The 19,477-nt window shown below is 50.2% G+C and overlaps 1 protein-coding gene across 2 annotated transcripts in view; it reads right to left on the bottom strand.

Moving 5' to 3' along the window:
* CUEDC1 (CUE domain containing 1) overlaps positions 1-19,477 on the bottom strand; it is an 85,948-nt gene that overhangs the window by 15,668 nt on the left and 50,803 nt on the right. For both annotated transcript variants that reach the window (XM_081272627.1, XM_081272628.1), the window contains exon 2: positions 3,805-4,459. In XM_081272627.1, coding sequence (XP_081128753.1) covers positions 3,805-4,143 — 339 coding nt within the window. In that variant the 5' untranslated portion in view covers positions 4,144-4,459. The remainder of the gene's footprint in view (positions 1-3,804; positions 4,460-19,477) is intronic.

The following is a 19,477-nucleotide window of genomic DNA, read 5'->3' as shown; positions in this document are numbered from 1 at the left end:
CAGGAGCACTCTGCCACTGAGCTACATCCCCAGTCCTTTTTTGTATTTTATTTAGAGACAAGGTCTCACTGAGTTGCTTAGTGCCTCACCATAACTGAGGCTGGCTTGGAACTCTTGATCTTCCTATCTCAACCTCCCGAGCCCCTGGGATTATAGGTGTGCACCACTGCACCCTGCCCTGTATCCTCTTCTTATGCATGTGCTGTGTGTCTTTTGATGAGAACATCATTCACATCCTTCTCAAAGTACTTCCACATCTGTTGTCTTAACCTCAGATTATGACACCCACTTTATAAATGAGGAAACTGAGGCCCAGGTTGACTAAATGACATAACAAAAGCTACCCATGGTTTTTAGAACTGAATCTTCAACTTGGATCATGGACTCCACAGCCAGAATCTGAACACCCAGGTTGAATTCCCAGGATGGACAGGGCCCAGATGCCTGCTCTCCCTTTGAACTCTTCTCTTTATCCAGGAGTGAGAAAGAGGGCAGGGAAAGGCCCAGGGTTGGGCAAAGGCTGGGTTCTGTTACACAGACTGACCCAGACCTTACCCCGGAGGTCCACAGAGGCATTTGGGGCAGATCCCTCAGCATACACCCCAACTGGCTACTCCTCAGCCTCCTGCTCCTCTCTCTTCCTCCTGCTAGCTCTTTTTCCATCTCCTCCAAGACCAAGGAAACTAGGAAGGGCTCTGAGGCTGTGAATCAGCCCAGAATCGCCAGGCCTCACATTTACCTCCAAGTGAGTTTGCAGAAGTCACCCCTAAAGCGGCCTCTGTTTCTGCCTCTGCAGGTCTGGGCTGGGCTGCACTGGCTGGCACATCTCTGCTCTAGACCAGCCATGTTCTGCACGCGGAGCCTCACAGGGACACCTTGGCAGCGAGCATGCATATGTGAGCACGCACACACACTGCAGTGCTGTGCGCGCACACAGCCAGACTGACCCAAGGCGGCCTCCACCCTGGAATGCACTAGCGTTTCTTCTTTTGAGGCAGAAAGTATTTAAACAGATGCTTTTGCAGGAAAAGAAGAGTGTAGCTGCTCTGCAGGCCACTGCTTTGCTTACCCCAGATTTTCACAAGAAGGGAGAGAGAGACAGATAACAAACACTCAAGGGCTGTTCCTGTTCACTGACAAATCTCCGATGCCTGGCACAGGGTAATGGCTTCACAAGAGGACCTGCTGCTGCCATGCTCAGCTCACACATCCCATTTCTCAGACCCCTCTGCTCTGCGCGATCCAGGCTGGGGCTTGGCCTGGACTATCCTAGCTGAGACTGGTCTCATGAGATAGGTGAGGACAGGAGGAGGGCTCAGGGGGACTTTTCCCAGAAGAAGCCACTTGGGTTTCCTTTGGCTGTGGCCTGCAGCAGTCAGCCCCCCAGACGTAGGGAGCGCAGGCTCCCGAGCCCCTCCAGCTCCACGGTGAGCTTCCTGGGGCAGCAGGCCCAGCCTTGCAGAGGCTCCTGAAGAGGAAATGGGGCTATGTGGAGCCCGGAGACAGTAGGCCCGGCAAGCTCCAGAAAGGCAGATCCCCAGCCCACAGAGAGGACTCCCCGTGCCTCCCCAGCCTCCTCTGCTGCTCTCCTCCAACCCCACTAGTCACAGGAGCTAGTTCTTCTGGCTCTGAAGGTGATGGGTTTTCAGCTCTGTGGCCTCCTGGCTTAAGTCATTGTGGGTGATGGATGCCTGCCAGGTGCTCAGGGGAGCAGGGTCTGGGCCATTTATCTGACAGGAGATATTTCTCTGTGGCAAGGATACCCCTCGGGCCAGCCCACCATCCATCAGCCCCCATAAAGGGGGCTTTTTCCAGTCAGCAGTTATTGTCATTCCAGCTGCTGCTCATAAATTTTCTGCAGCACTTTCTGCTGGCTCAGGAGCTTCCTGCTGATGGGCCCAGGCAGGGCTCCAAAGGTAGGGGCTAGGGAAAGAGCCAAGGAAGGGCAGGGGTGCTGAGCAGGGGCTCCACGGAAGGGCAGGGGTCTTAGAAAACAAGTGAATACAGAGTGCAGGCAATTTGGGGGCTGGGGAAGCCATGCAGAGGCTCACCAGGGCGGTGCACTGTGGACGAGAAGGAAGCATCCTGCCTGCCTGCCTGTCAGGACAAATGGCGCTGTAGAAAGGGTCAGAGTTTGCAGGAAACTTTCCAGCTTACACTGAAAAAATGTATCTGTGCGCGCATGTGCGTGGGACCACACACACACACACACACACACACACACACCCCTCCTTTCCAGTAGCTAATCAAGGCAGATCAAAGGAGTGGTCTCCCCTGGGAAAGAGATGATAGAAAGCTGGGCGAAGACAGCAGCAACGTTTGCTCATTCAACAAACATTCCCTGTGTGTTTGTTGTGTGCCATGGTGTTGCAGGTGATAACGGGAATAAACATCACTGTCTACACAATTTCTCCTCCACTGGAGAGAGAGAAACTTCAGGGGCACCCAATAAAAAAGGGGGAAGCAAGGAGGATGACCTGAAAGATGGAGGTGTTTGATGGGGAACAGGTGCCTGCAGGGCTCTTGAGGACTCTGAGGCCATATCTGGGTTGTAATAATGCTCCTCATAAAATGTGTGTGGATTAGAAGAGAAAACACCCCCAAAACATCCAGGATGGTGCCTGGCACAGATTCAGACTCAATAAAGAGTGGAGTTAAGTCCCATCTTACATGTCCCCCCGGGATGCCCCTGCAGCAGTGACCCTCTCACTGACAGACTGCGTGCCTTGCCCCTTCTGCAATGAGCACTACAGATCCTTTGGAGACTGGGTGGGAAGACAGATGTGCGCTGAACTCCCAAATGAGGCTGGAGAGGGCCAGACACTCCCAGCAGGTGGGCTTTGATGTATTGTGGCGGTCCTCTCTCCCCAGTCACTTCCCTGGACAGCCAGGAGCAGAGCTGCATGGGAATGGCTCACCACCACCTCTATCACGCCTCCTCAGGGGGACTGAACTGGCAGATCTGAATGCCATTCTCCCTCCAGGCTGCCTGTGCTCTAGGGATCCAGCTCCACTCCACTCTTCCTCAGCCTCAGAGACTTGTGGCCTCCACAGTGTCTCTCTCTCTCTCTCTCTCTCTCTCTCTCTCTCTCTCTCTCTCTCTCTCGGATCCTGACGTGGTCCTGGGGCCACTTTCTTAGCCAGTCATGCACTCTTTACCCATACATCCTTTCCGGGCTCTTCAGGCTTCCTCAGGGTATCAGATGGGGAGATCAGCCTCCCTCTGCCTGCGCTTGCACCTCTCCCCTGTAGCACTCACCACTCTGGGCAGTCAATGCCCCACTCTTGCCTCCAGTCCACTCGGGACTGTGAGTTCCAGGAGGGCAGAAACTTCCAGGGTCCTGGGAGGTTGACCCAGGGGTTTTACCACTGAGCTACAACTCCAGCCCTCTGTATTTTTTATTTTGAGTCAGGGTCTGGCTAAGTGTCTTGGGTCCTTGCTGAGTTGCAGAGGCTGCTGGCCTCGAACTTGCAGTCCTCCTGGCCTCAGTCTCGGAGTCTCTGGAATTACAGGCACGAGCCACCACGCCTGGCCATGTTTGCATTTTTAAAATGAGCACATTGATTCTGATGACCAGGACCCCGAATCTAGTACTGTGCCTGGCACACCCTGGGCAGGTGCTCAGCGTTGACTGCTTGCAGGATTTCTGCCCACAGAATAAAGCCCCTGCCTGACCAGACGATTCCGGGGGGGAAATGGAGGGCTGCTTGCTGGGTAGAACTCAGGCAGGGGACTAACCCAGAACCTCCTAAGAGGTTCACCCAGGTGGTTGAGCTACAGGTGAGTTATGGCCGCGGCCCTACCTCGGGGGGAATGCTGTCCTCGGAGTCGGAACTGTCCTCATAGGCGCTGCCGCCCTCCCCCTCCAGGTTCATCTGCAGCAGCTGGTCAATGGTGGCGTCCACGGCGCCGCTGTTGGCGCGCAGCACGCACTCGATGATGTCGTAGTCCATGTTGGGGAACATGGTCTTGAAGTCGTCCATGGCCTGGTTGAACTCGAGGCGGCGCACCTGGCGGGCGGGCCGGCTGTTGTTGAGCTCCTGGGGGGCCGCGCCGCCCCCGGCCCCCGCCCCGCGCGCCCCCGCCGCGCCGCCGCCACCACCGCCGCCGCCGCCGCTGCTTCGGCGGAACAGGCTGGTCATCTTGCCGAGCCGCGTGGGGAGAATGTTTCCGAGCGGCCGCGAAGCCCTGGCCGGTCCCCCTGCCGTCGGCCGCGGGCTGGCTCCTCGGCTAGGGCCGCTCACGCCTGCGCCTCCTCCGCCCCCCGGGCGTCCGTCTGTCCGGGATGGATGGGCGGCCGGCTCCGGGTCAGGAGTTTACCGGCGCCGGGCCCCAGGCAGCCCTCGGGGAGCGGTCGTCGTGGGGAGGCGGCATGCGGGCCTGGGCCGTGCTGGGGCTGGACCGCAGGTCATCCACACCACCGGAGCATCCTGCCCCCGGCTCCACGGAGGGTCCCACCTGAAACGAGGGAGACAGTCAGGGTCAGGGGCGGGCAAACCTGAGCTCAGGGTGGTGGTGAACAGAGGCTATGAGAAAACGAGGGCAGGTTGGGACAACCTCTCTCCTGCTGGAGGGAGACCTGCTTTTGTGTTTTCTCTCCAGTGTGATTCTTAACAGCCACGGGACACAGGAGAGCTTCAGTTAGCAAGGACTTCCTTTGTGCCAGGTACCATCCTAGTGCTCTGTGTGGCCTAACTCATGACAACACCCACAGGTAGTGAGGCAGACGCTAGCATCCCAGTTTTGCAGATGGAAACTCGGAGGCATTGAATAAAAGGACTGGAAGCAGAGAAGCCAGGATTCCAACCAAAGTCATGTACCACCCCCGCCCCCACCACCCCACTCCCCCACCCCAAGCCACTAGGCTCAACCACTACACATACTGCCAAGGACCCCTGAGGACCCAGCTAGACCAGGAGGGGCTTTGTATAGGTGCCTTGCCCCTCTAGTTACTAGCCCCAACTAGTTGCTGCTTTCTTCATCTTGCCACCTCGCCACCATACATCATGGTCCCACCACCAGGGTGTTCCTTGTGCAGAGCCCCCAAAGAATCCTGAGAACTCCCAGCATCACCAAGAGCTTCCAGCCTGAGAGAGAAAATGTCATGTTCATCCTTAAAGACCCTGGGGCTGATGGGGAGCCTGCTCCCACTCTTGGAGGGATCATATTGGGCCCTAAAACTCAGCCCTTGCCTCTGAGAAATACCAGCCCAACAGAGGGAAGCACAGGGCTCCAGGCCAGTGTCCACCCCTGGATTCATTCTCCTCATCCCAATGTTACACTGACATGTTTCATTTATATCAGAGATGCAGATTTGTTTTTATGGAACACTGTGTCCCGATTTCTTACAAAAAAAATTTATAGAAGTATCTTCTCAAAGTTATCTTGAGGAACCAGGTATGTCTTAAGTTCTATTTTTATCCCCCAAGGAACCAGTTACCCTGACCCAGCCAACCTGGCCTTTGGTTTCATGCCAGGAGAGTGTGCCTGAGGACATGGATGGAGAGGGGGACTGAAAGTCAAGCACAATTAGGGACCTAAGTCTGTAACCCAGCCCACTCAAGACCAGGCATGTAAATCTCTGCCAGTGTCACACCCTGTTGTGCAGACAAGGGAGAGCAGAATGTGTCTACAAACATCAAGTTCTGACTCTCCTTTTTTACCTCAAGATTTACAGTAATTTTGTTAATTGTAGAAAAGTGGCAGCTCTTTTAAGGGACTGTTCCATCAAAGGATATTATTTTTGTTTGTGTGTGTGTGTGTGTGTGTGTGTGTGTAACGAGTGATTGAACCCAGGAGTGCTTAACCACTGAGCCACATCCCTAACCCCCCCCCTTTTTATAATTTATTTAGAGACGGGGTCTTGCTAAGTTGCTTAGAGCCTTACTAATTTGCTGAGACTGGCTCCTGCCTCAGCCTCCTGAGCCACTGGAATTACAGGTGTGTACCACTACATCTGGCCCAAGGATATTCTTAAATTTGATGAAACAGGTGCAAAGATCAAAGGGATCTTCCTTACCACTGTCTCAACATCACATGGCTGAAAGTGTGAGAAACACAAGACCAGAGGGGCGCAGGAAGAGCTTCTCCACCCCAGAGTCAGAAGACCCATGGATTCCCTGTTCCTTTAGGTCATTCCTTGTAAGTTTGTTGGGACCTCATACTCCACAGGTGGCTTCAAGTGCACCTTGCTGAGGTTCTTAAAACCTTAACACCTCTGCCTCCTTGGAGGGCTGGGAAATTGTCTAGGGCTCCTGTTCTGGTGTCTGCCTAGTCCCAGAGAGATGGGTTGTATTTGAGAACAGAAAACTAGAGGCACATGGACACCAAGGTTAGGAGACTGAAGTCCTCTCCCACCGGGAGGAGACTTGTTAGTATAATCCTGTACCTATGTGTAGGTATTTGTTACTTGCATATACTACCCTGTGTATGAATCTATTTTACTAAACTCTGATCAAACCATAAATCCTACCATGCCTTTAATGTTTTCTACTTAATGGTGCACTGTGACCATCTTCCCATGTCAGAAAATACAGACCTACTTCATCATGCTTAATGCTTGAGTGGTGTTCTGTTAACTGGGTGAAGCATGATTTATTATCCAACTCCCTCTCCCCAACCTCTTCTGAGGTGAACCAGTCACACACAGCCCAGGAATCCATCACCATTTCACAAGGGAAAAGAGAGATGCAAGCTCAAATGATCAGCCTAAGCATTCAGTTATGAAAATGCACACAGGAAGTCAGCCCAGTATGACATGGCTTTCTACGCCGGCTTCAGACACCCCAGCCTCTTGATATTCCCCACTCATCCCATCACATCAGAAAGTCAGGGGATGCTGCTGTGGTTTTGCCAAAATGCCCTCTTGGCAGACACTTTTGCCCTGCAGCCTCTAACACAGACCTCTGTGGGTCAGAAGGCCCTGAAGCTAATGCCCTGGTCATCACACATAGGGGTCACAGCGTTATGTTAATGCCTCTGGAGTGAAGCCACTATCTCCCTGCTCCCTAGTAATCAGTAAGAAGGTTGGGGGACCCAACTCTCGCTTTGCTAAGGGCAGTACCCCAGAGGAGGCGGCCAGGATCTGGCCCACCCCCAGAAGAGGAAGAAAGAAAATGGTGAGGCCCACATTTTCTCCATTAACAGCCCCCTGGACAGGTCCCTCAGGCTCTGGCCCCCTTAGTGTTGAGAAGCCCCTGAGAGGCACTCAAGAACTCTCCCATCAACAACGAGCAGGCACTGGTTCAGACCCAGGCTACGGTTCACGCAGCAGTGCCACTCCCCAGCAGCAGGGTTCGTATAAGTCTCCTGCCCTCTCTGTGGCCCAGAACCTGTCTCCCTCATCTGCCTGCAGCCCTGAGGTGGCTTCAATGAGAGTGAAGCAGCACCGGGCATGGAATATGGCGAGATGCATTCTCGTCTCTGCCCCGGGAGGCCGCTGAAGAGCCTGGAGCAGTTGGTGTGCTGGCCAAGATGCTCCCTGAGGCACATGTTTGCCGGCTGGAAGGGGGGTTCTTGGGGAGTCTTCCCCACCATCTAGATGTGAACCCCTAGAATTCCTTCTGCTCTCTGCAAGGAAATGTGGCGGGGAGGCCTGGCTGGCCCGGGCAGCCAGAGACACCACGGTTCAGGCAGCCTCTTCTTTTACTCCGGGTGCAAAGCCTTGCGTGTGGGCCATGACCTGTAAACAGTTGACAGCAGTAACCCAGCCTCACACACCCTCTCCGTGTTAAATGGCAAAGCCTCAGCCTGTCCATCAAAGGGCAGGTGTGTGGATGAGAGGAGAGAGGTCAGAAACAGCAATGGGAAACATAGGGAAACTGGGTTTGATTCTTAGAAATACCATCTCCACAGACCCCTGCAAGCACTCAGAGACTCCCCAAAGCAGGCTGCCTATGGTTAGCACCGAGTAGGACTGTGAGGGCCCCTCCCCAATTCTCAGAGGACTGTTCTATCTCCCCCTTGTTAAGCTTGAGCCACAGTTGGAGCCAGATCTGGAGGCGAGAGCTGAGTGTGTCTAGCCACCGGGAAAGGAGAAAGAATGTCCTTAAGGCCAGTGTCATCCGTGCATGCAAGGCCCAGGATGCTCAAACAAGAAGCAATGCAGGGCTGGGGATGTGGCTCAAGCGGTAGCGCGCTCGCCTGGCATGCCTGCGGCCCGGGTTCGATCGATCCTCAGCACCACATACCAACAAAGATGTTGTGTCCGCCGAGAACTAAAAAATAAATATTAAAAATTCTCTCTCTCTCTCTCTCTCTCTCTCTCTCTCTCTCTCTCCTCTCTCACTCTCTCTTAAAAAAAAAAAAAAAAAAAAGAAGCAATGTAAGCACTGCTCAAATAAGAAGCAATGTAAGCCAGGCCTGGTGGTGCACGCTTACCTGTAATCCCAGAAATTTCGGAGGCCGAGGTAGGAGGATTGCAAGCTAGTGGCCAGCCTCAGCAATTTAGTGTGGTCCTAAACAACTTAGTGAGACCCTATCTCAAAATAAAAAGGGCTGGGATGTGCCTCAATAGTAAAGTGCCCCTTGGTTAAATCCCTAGTACCGAAAAAAGAAAAAAAATTAAATACATGGAAAAATTAAGGCATGCAGGTAACCTAGGTTTACAAGCTTGTGCCAGGCACTGTCAGTCTTTTTTTTTTTTTTTTTTTTTTTGTAGTGCAAGGGCTCCAACTAGGGCTTTATCACACTCTGCCACTGAGCCCCAGCCCCAGCCCCTGCATGTAATCTTCATTACAACTCCACAAGATAGGTGCTGTTGTCTCCACTTTAGGGCTGTGGAAACTGACTCAGATAAGCTAGATGATTTGCCCAAAGTCGCACAGCAAGTCTGTAGAGAGACCAGAATTAACAACCTACTTCCCAAGAGTGGAAAGTGCCAGGTAAGGCTGGAAAGGCTAGGAGCCAAGAGCCTGAGAAAGGCAGCCATGTGTGCTCCAGGCTCAGGACACTCCAACAGAGGACAGACAGCACAGGGGAGGGCTACTGGCTCGGCCCCAGTCCTGGCTCTGTGACCTTGGGGAAACCATGCCACCTCTCTGAACCCCAGCTGCTGAGCACTGGCAGGGAATCAGAGGAGATAACCCCTGACTGGCTTCTGACAAAGGAAATGAATCAAACCTGCTGAGCCCGTTAAACCTCTCCACGGATGCATGGTTGTGGGTGACCTGAGGACCTGGAAGCAGAAACGTCACACCTGTCCTCCCCCATGTCCCAGGGAGCCAGTCTCCACCTCCCTGTGAAGGAATGCAGGCCTGGCAGGGGGCGGCACAGAGCCAATCTCCACTCCTAGTGTGGGTATCAGCCAAGCCTGAGTCACTCCCGGCCTGGCTCAGGGAGGTGGGCAGGCTGCCCCAGGGAGGCTCACCCGGCCTTGTCCAAGGTCAAACCAGGCAGCCTCTTCTTGCCTGAGGAAGGCCTTGGCATCAGGGCCAGGGTCAGGTCTGCATAGTGAGTTGGAGAGTCAGAGTCCTGGGTTCACATCTGACCCTGGGAAGGCTGTGCAACTCACTTCACTGCTCTGAACCTCAGTGTCCTGGTTGGTTGAAACAGGGATAAAATCTACCTGGAAGGAATAATGTAACGGAATTTACCTGGGTGCCTAGAGCCTAGTAGGCTCTCAATGAGACAGGCTAGTGTGGCCCAGGCGTAAGCCTTGGACCATATGCCAGGCCACACCACTCTCAAGCGATCTCACCCAGCCCCGTGGCCTTAAGTACCATCTGCACTCTGCACACTGGCTCTCATGATCCTCTCACACTTCCTGACCTATCCACCTCGACTCCTGCCTGCTGCTGTCACATGGATGTCCGTAGCAGATCCAACAAATGGGTCCATGGCACGTCACCTTGTCCTCTGACCCCAACCTGCCCCTCCCTGCCTTCTCCATCTTTGTTAGTGGCAACTCCATGTGGCTTAGGCCAAAGCTTTGCAGTCATTGCTGAGTGTTCTCATTCTCTTATATCCTACACCCAATCCTGTCTTCTCTGACTTCAAAATGACTTCAGAACTGGCCGCTCCTTACCACCTCCATGGCTACTACCTCTTGCCTATCTCTCTGCCTCCCCCTTGCCTCCCTACAGACTGTTCACTGTGTGGCCATGTCACTCCTCAGCTCCAAAGCCCCCAGCATTTCTTGTGTCCTCAGAATACAGACCAGTGCTTTAATGTGGCCAACCAGGACCTACAGGGTCCTGCTCCTGCCACCTCTTTGACCTTGCCATCAAACGTGCACAGACTGACCTTCCAGACTGTGTCCCGCTACCCTGCATCCTTGCCAGATCACCAGCAAGCCACTCATATTCCCATTCAGGGTCTCTGACCGCACTCTTCCCCCCATCTGCCGTGTCCTTCCCTCACAAATCCATGGGGCTCCCTCCCTCTTCCTTTTGGTTGCAGTCATATTATCAGGGAGGTAGCCCCCCCATCCCCCAACCTCTGCCCTCCTTTGTCCTGTGTACCGGACCACCTCAGATGGTACATGTGCCATTGACCATCTCCTCCACTAGCTCCAAGCTCCATGAGGGCAGGTTGCGTGCTGTATTCACTGTGAGACCCCCAGTACCTAGCACAGTGCTGGGATGATCAACAGATGTTTGGTAAGCGGATTAGTAAAGATGGAGGCCTGCAATCACTATGGCTTTTCTTCTTTTCTGGCACCGTATTAAACTACCACTGAATTACATCCAATGTGTGCATGTGCAAATACACACAGGCCTTTTCATTTTTTGAGACAGGAGGCTGCCCCACTCCAGAGCTGACCTCAACTTCCATTCTGCCCCCTGGAGGACCAGGGTCAACCTGAGAGGTGAGGGTTAGGATAGGAGGCCTCAAGAGGAGGTGAGGCGGGAAAGCCAGAGGTCTCAGTGGCCAGCATTTTCTGCCCCTTCTATCCCCTCCCTCCCAAAAAAATCACCCTTCTGGAAGAAGGGATGGGATTGCCCCAGACAAGCTTTATTCCTTGTGCACCCTGGACTCCCTCTTGTGAACATCACTCAGGAATGCCCCTGGATCTTGTGGTCTGTCTCTAATTGCTAAGATCCCTGCCTGCAGAGGGACTCTTCTTGCCCAGGATCTGGGCCCAGCCCAGTGGCACCGCCAGGCCAGGCCACTAGGTGGTGTCTGGAGCGCTGGCCCTGGCTGCTCTAGGGAAAGGGCACACAGCAGCTTCTCTCCCAAGGACCCACGGATGTGCCCTGCCCCCACCCTGGGACGGCCCAAGGGAGCAAAGAATCTGCCAGTCGCCCCAGGAATCTCAGAAACCTGAGGTGGGAAATACGTAGCATTCTGCCACCACTTTCAACCCCTTGTCCTTGGCAGACCTGGCTGATCCACCCAGGTAGTGTTCCACGGAGCCCGCAGCCTCGGGACCCTTTGCAACAGGGCGTTCGAGGTGAGCCACTGGCCGGTGACTAGAACTGGCATGTGAGATGCAGCAGCTGCCAGCGCTGTCACTTCCATCCAGGAAGCCTGGGCCCAGGCTTACTGGGTTTCATCAGGAGTCCAGGCTGCAAAAGCCAGCGGGGGGCCAGAATGAGGTCATCTGACCCCTGGGAGGCTTGTGTAACCATGGTTAAGTCCCGGGGAACCTCAAGTGGGTAACGGCAGTGTGAAGGGAGAGGCTGCTGGACCCAGACAGCTGCATCCTCGACCAATTGTCACCTCGAACGCGATGGGGGTGGGGCGCAGGGCAGTCTGCAGAGCTTCTTGGCTTCTGAGCTAAAGAGGCTCCAAAAGGGGGAGAAAGGAAGGAGGGAAGAGCAAGGGACAGAGCGCGGCTATCAGGATGCCTGCGTGTGTGTGTGTGTGTGTGTGTGTGTGTGTGTGTGTGTATGGAGGGGGTGGAGAGCAGAAGAGGACAGCCCTGACAGAGCCTCCTTGTCCTCCTGCCCCTGCACAGGCTTGTTTTCTTCCCAAGCTATTAATGTCGCTGCAGCTTCAAAAGCCGGGTGACCTTTAAATGCTGAGCCTCCTGCTCCTGCCCAAGGCGCAGAAACGGCTTAATGGAAACTCGGCCCAAATGGCCACAGCTGCTGGGGCTGCCACAAAGCCAGCCTCATTCCCGAGGTTCTCGGAGCTGCTGAGCAGCCACACCTGTGCCCACCCAGGAGCGGCCATTAAGGGCAGAGAGGACCTTCAACAGAGCCATTGGAGAAAGAGGATGGGCTGGGCGTGAGAGAAGGAAGAGGAAGAAAAACAGGAGAGACACAAATCTGTGTCTCTTGCTGTGTGATCCTGGATTGGCCCCTTACCTCTCTGGGCTAGGAAGAGGGATACAGAGAAGGAGGACATATGGCTTCCATGCAAGCCGGAGAGTGACACCGCCTGCAGGGGTGAGAGGCTGGGGGCAGTACCTGTCTTCCCAGGGCTACCACATATTCCAAAGTTGGCACCTGTGGACACCCCCACCCCCAACAAGTAGTCAGAGCTATCAGGCATTCTAATTGTCTTAACTTTATTTATTCATTTTTTTAACCTTTAGAAAATCTGAAGAAGGAAAAAGAGGAAAAAAAATCTTTTGCTATTTTTTTTTCTTTCTCCAGTATCAATGCTTGTGGCCAGGTCGGTAGCTAATGAGAGAAGTGGGGCAGAGACCGAGCAAAAGGATTCAAGGAGGTTAATGTCCCTCTTCCATGGGAAGATGGGCCCTGGATCCTCAGTGGTGTGTGTGTGTGTGTGTGTGTGTGTGTGTGTGTGTGTCACTAGGGATTGAACCCAGGGGCTGAGCTACCACCCAGCTCCCCCACCACCTTTTTTTTTCTTAATTTTGAGGCAGGGTCTCACTCAGTTGCCCAGGCTGCCCTCAAACTTGCAGTCTTCCTACTCCCTCCTGAGTAGCTGGGACTACAGGTGTGGACCCCCGTGCCCGCTGGGTCCTCAGTCCTAAGGACATTTGTCTCTGCTCCTGACACCCGAATATGGTGGTTGGCTGCCATAAAAGACGACATTAAGAAGCCAAGTCTGTCCTGGCCATAGTGGCGCATGTCTGTAATGCCAGGGACTCCAGAGGCTGAAGCAGGAGGATGGCAAGTTTGAGGCCAGCCTGGGCAACTTTGTGAGACCCTGTCTCAAAATTTAAAATAAAACAGACTGGGGGTATAGCTCAGTAGGAAGGCGCCCCTGGGCTCCATCCCCAGGCTCCAAAAAGGAGATGCCAACTCTGCTTTCCAGTTGAAAAGATCCAAGATAAAGCTCATCAGACATAAATAATCTGTCCTTTGTTTGTCTCATCATGGAAAGATAATGGTAAGAATAGGAATAATGACAGTAGTTAGCACTGCCTGCTTCCTTAGTGCCACTGTTCCCAGCACCTTATGCCTGCTGTCTTCCCCACCCTGAGAGGTTCAGTCACTCCAGCCCTTTCCAATGTATAGATAGAAATGCGAGGCACAGGGAGTGGAGTGACGCGTTCAAGCGGCCAAACTGAAATACGAACCCAGGCAGTCTGGTTCCAGATTCAACACTCTCCATCCATCAAGCTTGGGCAGCACTCTGCTCCCTGGAGCCAAGCACAGGGCCAGGCACAGCAAGACTCAGGACCGTGTGCTGCACTAACTCCTAAAGGGTCTCAGTCATCCGTGGAGATGCTGGGGAACTGGGTGGGGAAGAGGGGAGGCCTAGGCACCTCCAGGGTTTGAGAGCACTCATGCTCAGGAAGCAGGAAAGGAGGAGTCTGCAGGTGAAACCTCACCTACCAGGACAAAGAGAAACCTTGCAAAAACCAGTTTCTTTACAAAAAACTTTTTCTCCACCCCATGGAAGTTGTCCGGTTGCCTGAGCAACAAGCTGTTTAGTACCACAGCCTGGGCCAGTGGGGGACTGTTTCCACAATTCCTCTCTCCAGCAGCAGACACCAGCAGCTCAGCCAAGATGCCTGGGAGGAGACCGAACCTCCTTGCACAGAGGGTGTTACTCCACTGCCTCTCCCCCCAGGTGCGGCATCTCTGGGGAGCCCTGCTGGCCTGGCAGGAACATATACATACCTGGGACCAAGTGGAATGGTCCAGACTGGAAGAAGAGGGCCACTGGTACCACTGGTGCAGGGCCAGGAAGCTGGGCTGGCTCCAGGTGTGAGCTCATGCTGGCCTAGGCCCAGCTTCTGAGGAAAGAGGGGCCTGCTACTGCTGGCAGCTGGAAGTTTGCTGGGGCCCCTTTGGCTGTGGCTCTCAAATTGTGCCGCAGTCTGGCTGGGCACAATTCAGGAGCCACTTGTCAAAAGAAACTAACTTTATTTTTAGAACTACAAATGCCAAACAAAACAGCTCCTCAGGAAAAAACCCTCAGAGCCCAACTGCCACCACCGGCTTCCCCAAGCCTCTCAACCCCACACAAACCTCACCACCTCCCACAATCCTCCTGCTCTTGAGGCTGATTGGCTGGGTCACGTGGGTGGAGCCAAAGAAGTCCCCTAATGAGCAGCTCCGTGGAGGAGCCAATCAGCTAGATGTTGCTGGGGCCGCTGTGAGCCAATCATCAGCTGGCAGTCTGAAGGGCAGGGAAACAGCCCAATGAACATCACCACAGAGGAGCCAATCAGCTAGATGTTGCTGGGGCCGCAGAGGAGCCAATCAGCTAGATGTTGCAGGTTTTTTTCCTGAGGAGCTGTTTTGTTTGGTGTGTGTGGTTCTAAAAATAAAGTTAGTTTCTTTTGACAAGTGGCTCCTGAATTGTGCCCAGCCAGACTGCGGCATTTGGTGGCTCGCACGGGGAGCGACTGAGGGTAAGTAAACTGCTCGCCCCTGAGGGCAGGGCGAGAGGACGGGTAGCCATTCTAAGCTTCCTCTTTTGTTTTGCTTCATTTTTGTTTTAGCTTGCCTGTCCCTGGAGATGAGTGAGACGGAAGAAAAACCGCTCACATCTGAGGAAAAACTATTTGCGTCTGAGGAACAGATAGGGAGAAAGGACGGATACACATTTCAGGAGGATAGAAAGGCTGATATAATGAATTATTGTTCCATTTTTATTGCATTCTGTCTTGGTTTTGTTTGGCGTCATCTTGTTGGGTTGTATTATAGTAGAAATACGGGATCAGAAATTAGTAAAAAACAAACCGAAAGACTGTTAAGTAAATTATTAGAGGAAGGAGGCTTCCCAGTAAAATCAAGAGCAGTCAGGGCATACGTTGATATAATACAAAAATGTAGCCCATGGCTTTTTAAGGAGGAGTTGTTAGATATATCACAATGGAACCATCATGGTGAAGATTTAAAAAGAATAGAAAAGAACAACCCAGGGACTCTGCCAGTTGGCACATTGCCATTGTGGACGTTCGTATCTGGTTTGCTTAGTCCAAAGCCTTCAGTTCAGACAAAGGTAGAGGAAGGAGAAGACATATTGATTCAAGTAAAAGAGAAGGTCTCTCAAGTTAGTCAGAAAGAGGAAAAGATTCAAGTAAAAGAGAAGGTCTTTCGAGCTAGTGAGACAGAGGAAGGAAGTTTAGAGCAGAAGAAGCCATCAGGGGAAAAGTTACAACAGGAGACTGCTAATAACACCTTTCTATCAGAGAGCGTAAGTGTCCAACCAACAGCACCACCTCTACAGGAGACTGCTACTAACAGCATTCTATCACCAGAGGACATAAGTGTCCAATCAACAGCACCACCTCCATATGCTAGGAGACTCCCAACCCCCGCAGTTGATAGTTGGGATCCTGAGACAGGATCTCAAGTATGCCCTGTATTTGAGGTAGGAGGGCAGCGAATTTACCAGGGTTTAAATTTCAAAACAGTGAAGGAGCTAAAAGAGGCTGTAACAACCTATGGTCCTCAAGCACCCTTCACTGTAAGCTTGGTCGAATCCATTACCAACTTAAACATGACGCCAGCAGATTGGGCTAATATTTGTAAAGCTGTGCTAAATGGAGGACAATACCTGTTATGGAAGGTTGCCAATGAGGAATTTTGCAAGGAGACGGCTAGGCGAAATGCAACAGCTGGTTATCCTCAGAGAAATCTAGATATGTTGTTAGGAAAGGGACCTTATGAGGATCGGCAGCAACAAATTGCATATGATCCTGGTGTATATTTACAAATTGCTGTACATGCAGTTAAGGCATGGAAGACTTTACAAGGACATGGAGGTTTACAAGGTCAATTATCTAAGATAATACAAGGAGCTAATGAACCTTACACTGAATTTGTAGATAGGCTTATTCAAACAGCTACCAGAGTTTTTGGGAATACAGAACAAGCAATGCCACTAATAAAACAACTGGCTTATGACCAAGCGAATCATTGGTGCAGAGATATCATTAGGCCATGGAAACAGGAAGATTTAAACACATATATTAAATAATGTAGAGACATTAATGAACAAGAGCAAGTCATGGCAGCTGCAGTAAAACAGGCTTTAGATGCCAGAGACAATAATGAACAAGGGCAAATTGTGGCAGCTGCAGTAAAACAGGCTTTATATGCCAGGCCAAGAACATGCTACAATTGTCAACAAACAGGACATTTTAAAAGGAATTGCCCCATAGGAGGAGGGTTTAAAAAAACTAGGTATCAAAGGAGTAGAATACCGGGTATTTGCCCATGATGCTATAGAGGGAGACATTGGGCTAATGAATGCTGTTCTCAAACCACCATAGAGGGTACTCCATTACATTGGGCTAATGAATGCCATTCTCAAACCACCATAGAGGGTACTCCATTATCAAAAAACAAACAAGGACCAAGTGTTTATCCACGATATCGTGGAGAAAGGCATCGGGCTCCATTGCCAAAAAATGGACAGGGGGCCCCAATGCTCCGGGGCCCCAAACCACAAATATATGGAGCACTGGAGGAACCCAGCAACCCCATCAGGGTAGTGACCAGGACACATTGTCCATCAGATCCCTCATCAGACAAACCAGAGGGAGCGCAGGGTTGGACATCTGCGCCTCCGCCAGATCAGTACTAACTCCAGAGATGGAAGTTCAAATCATTCCCACAGGGGTAAAAGGACCTCTTCCCGAAGGAACAGTAGGCTTATTATTGGGACGCAGCTCTTCTACTCTAAAAGGACTTTTGATAAGTCCTGGGGTAATTGATCCCGATTATGAAGGTGAAATAAAAATTATAGCCAGTTCTCCAAAGAGTATATCAGTAATTTCACCAGGAGATAGAATATCACAGTTACTAATAATACCAAGCCTACATGATAAATTTTCCAGTCATGCTGTAGAAAGAGGTTACAAGGGATTAGGCTCCACAGGTGTAGATTGGGCTATGCTTTCTTTAAATTTAGATTCTCGCCCCATGCTAAAACTAAATATTCAAGGACATGAATTTAATGGGCTACTGGATACAGGTGCAGACCTTAGCATCATCTCTCGTCAAGAATGGCCAAAACATTGGCCATTACAACAAGCCACTCAAACGCTTCGAGGCCTAGGAGTGGCGACTAATCCCGATAGAAGCGCAATGGTATTAGATTGGAAGGATCCTGAAGGATGTGAAGGAACTATACAGCCATATGTATTGGATCATCTTCCCATAAATTTATGGGGACAAGATGTCTTAGATCAATTAGGTTTGACATTAACAAATAATATCAATCAAAATGCACCCACTATTATGGCTAGACAAGGTTTTAGGAAAGGAAAAAGATTAGAAAAACAAGAACAAGGTATAGCAGCACCAATACAAATAGATCAAGGAACAGACAGACATGGGTTGGATTTTCACAAAGGGCCACTGAGACAATAAAAATTACATGGAAATCAGAAAGACCAGTATGGGTTCCTCAGTAGCCCCTGACTAAAGAAAAGATACAAGTAGCCCATGATCTGGTCAAACAACAATTAGCGGAAGGACATGTACAACCTTCTGTATCTCCCCATAATACTCCCATTTTTGTCATCAAAAAGAAATCTGGCAAATGGAGATTATTGCAAGATTTAAGAGCCATTAATAATGAAATGGTCATTATGGGACCTGCTCAATCGGGGATTCCTCAATTGTCTGCTTTGCCAAAAACTTGGTATGTTTTAGTTATAGATATTAAAGATTGTTTTTTTTCAATTCCAATTCATCCTGAGGATAGTCCACGTTTTGCATTTACTATCCCTGCACTGAATCATGAAGGTCCTGATCAGAGATATGAATGGAAAGTACTCCCTCAAGGGATGGCTAACAGCCCAACTATGTGTCAAATTTATGTTAACAAAGTAATCCAGCCACTTAGAAATCAAAATCCTGAACTACAAATATTTCACTATATGGATGATGTATTATTAGCACACAAAACTAAAAACACATTGCTAGAATGTTATGCCACACTTACAAATTTATTAAAAAATTATAATCTAGAGATAGCAATAGATAAAGTACAATTAAATTTTCCAATTAATTATTTAGGAGTTCTATTATCCTCAACCATGGTCCGTCCACCAAAAATTCAAATACGAGTAGATCAACTGAAATCACTTAATGACTTTCAAAAGTTATTAGGAGACATAAATTGGATAAAGCCTTATCTAGGTATTCCAACAGGAGAATTGGGACCTTTATTTGATATCCTAAAAGGTCCATCAGATCCAAATTCACCCCGAATGTTAACGCCTGAAGCAAGAAAGGCATTAAAAATCATTGAAACATATATGGAAAATATGCATTTGGATAGAATTGATATAAGTTTGCCTTTATTATTTATTGTACTACCAACAAAAAATATTCCTACAGGAGTATTTTGGCAAGAAGGTCCATTATTATGGATACATTTATCGTATTCTCCTAACACTATTCTTACTAGGTATCCTGAGGCTGTAGGACAATTAATACTCAAAGGAATAAAAACAGCAAAGGGAGTATTTGGAATTTCTCCCAATAAAATTATTACTCCATATACTATGAATCAAATTGATGAATTAGCTAATGAGTTAAATACTTGGGCAATAATCATGTGCAAATCTAATGTTTCATTTGATAACCACTTACCATCTAATCCTTTATTGTCTTTTTGGTCATTGCATCCTGTAATTTTTCCAAAAATTACAAGAAAAACACCTATCATGAATGCTCCAAATATATTCACTGATGGGTCAAATAATGGTACAGCAGCAATAGTTACACCTGATCAAACTTTTACATTTTTAGTACCCAAACAATCAGCTCAAAAGGTAGAGCTTAATGCAGTATTACAAGCTTTTGTGATGTTTAAAGATTCTGTATTTAATTTATTTTCTGATAGTCAGTATATAGTTAATGCTATAGTATCCCTTGAAGATGCTGGTAGGATTTCCCCTTCTTCTACTGTTTTCTCTTTGTTTTCCACTATACAAAGTTTAATCTGGGACAGAAAAGATCCATTCTTTATAGGACATATCAGGGCACATACAGGATTGCCTGGAGCCCTTAGTTTGGGCAATGATTTAGCAGATAAAACTACACATGACATACATATTTTCTCTACACTAGAAGAAGCTATAAATTTTCATAAAAGGTTCCATGTCAATGCTAATACTTTACAAAAGCGTTTTAAAATAACTAAGGA

This window comes from Spermophilus citellus (assembly GCF_964194105.1).
Source record: "Spermophilus citellus genome assembly, chromosome: 17".
NCBI lineage: Eukaryota > Metazoa > Chordata > Mammalia > Rodentia > Sciuridae > Spermophilus > Spermophilus citellus.
This window is presented reverse-complemented; position numbering and strand designations above follow the sequence as displayed.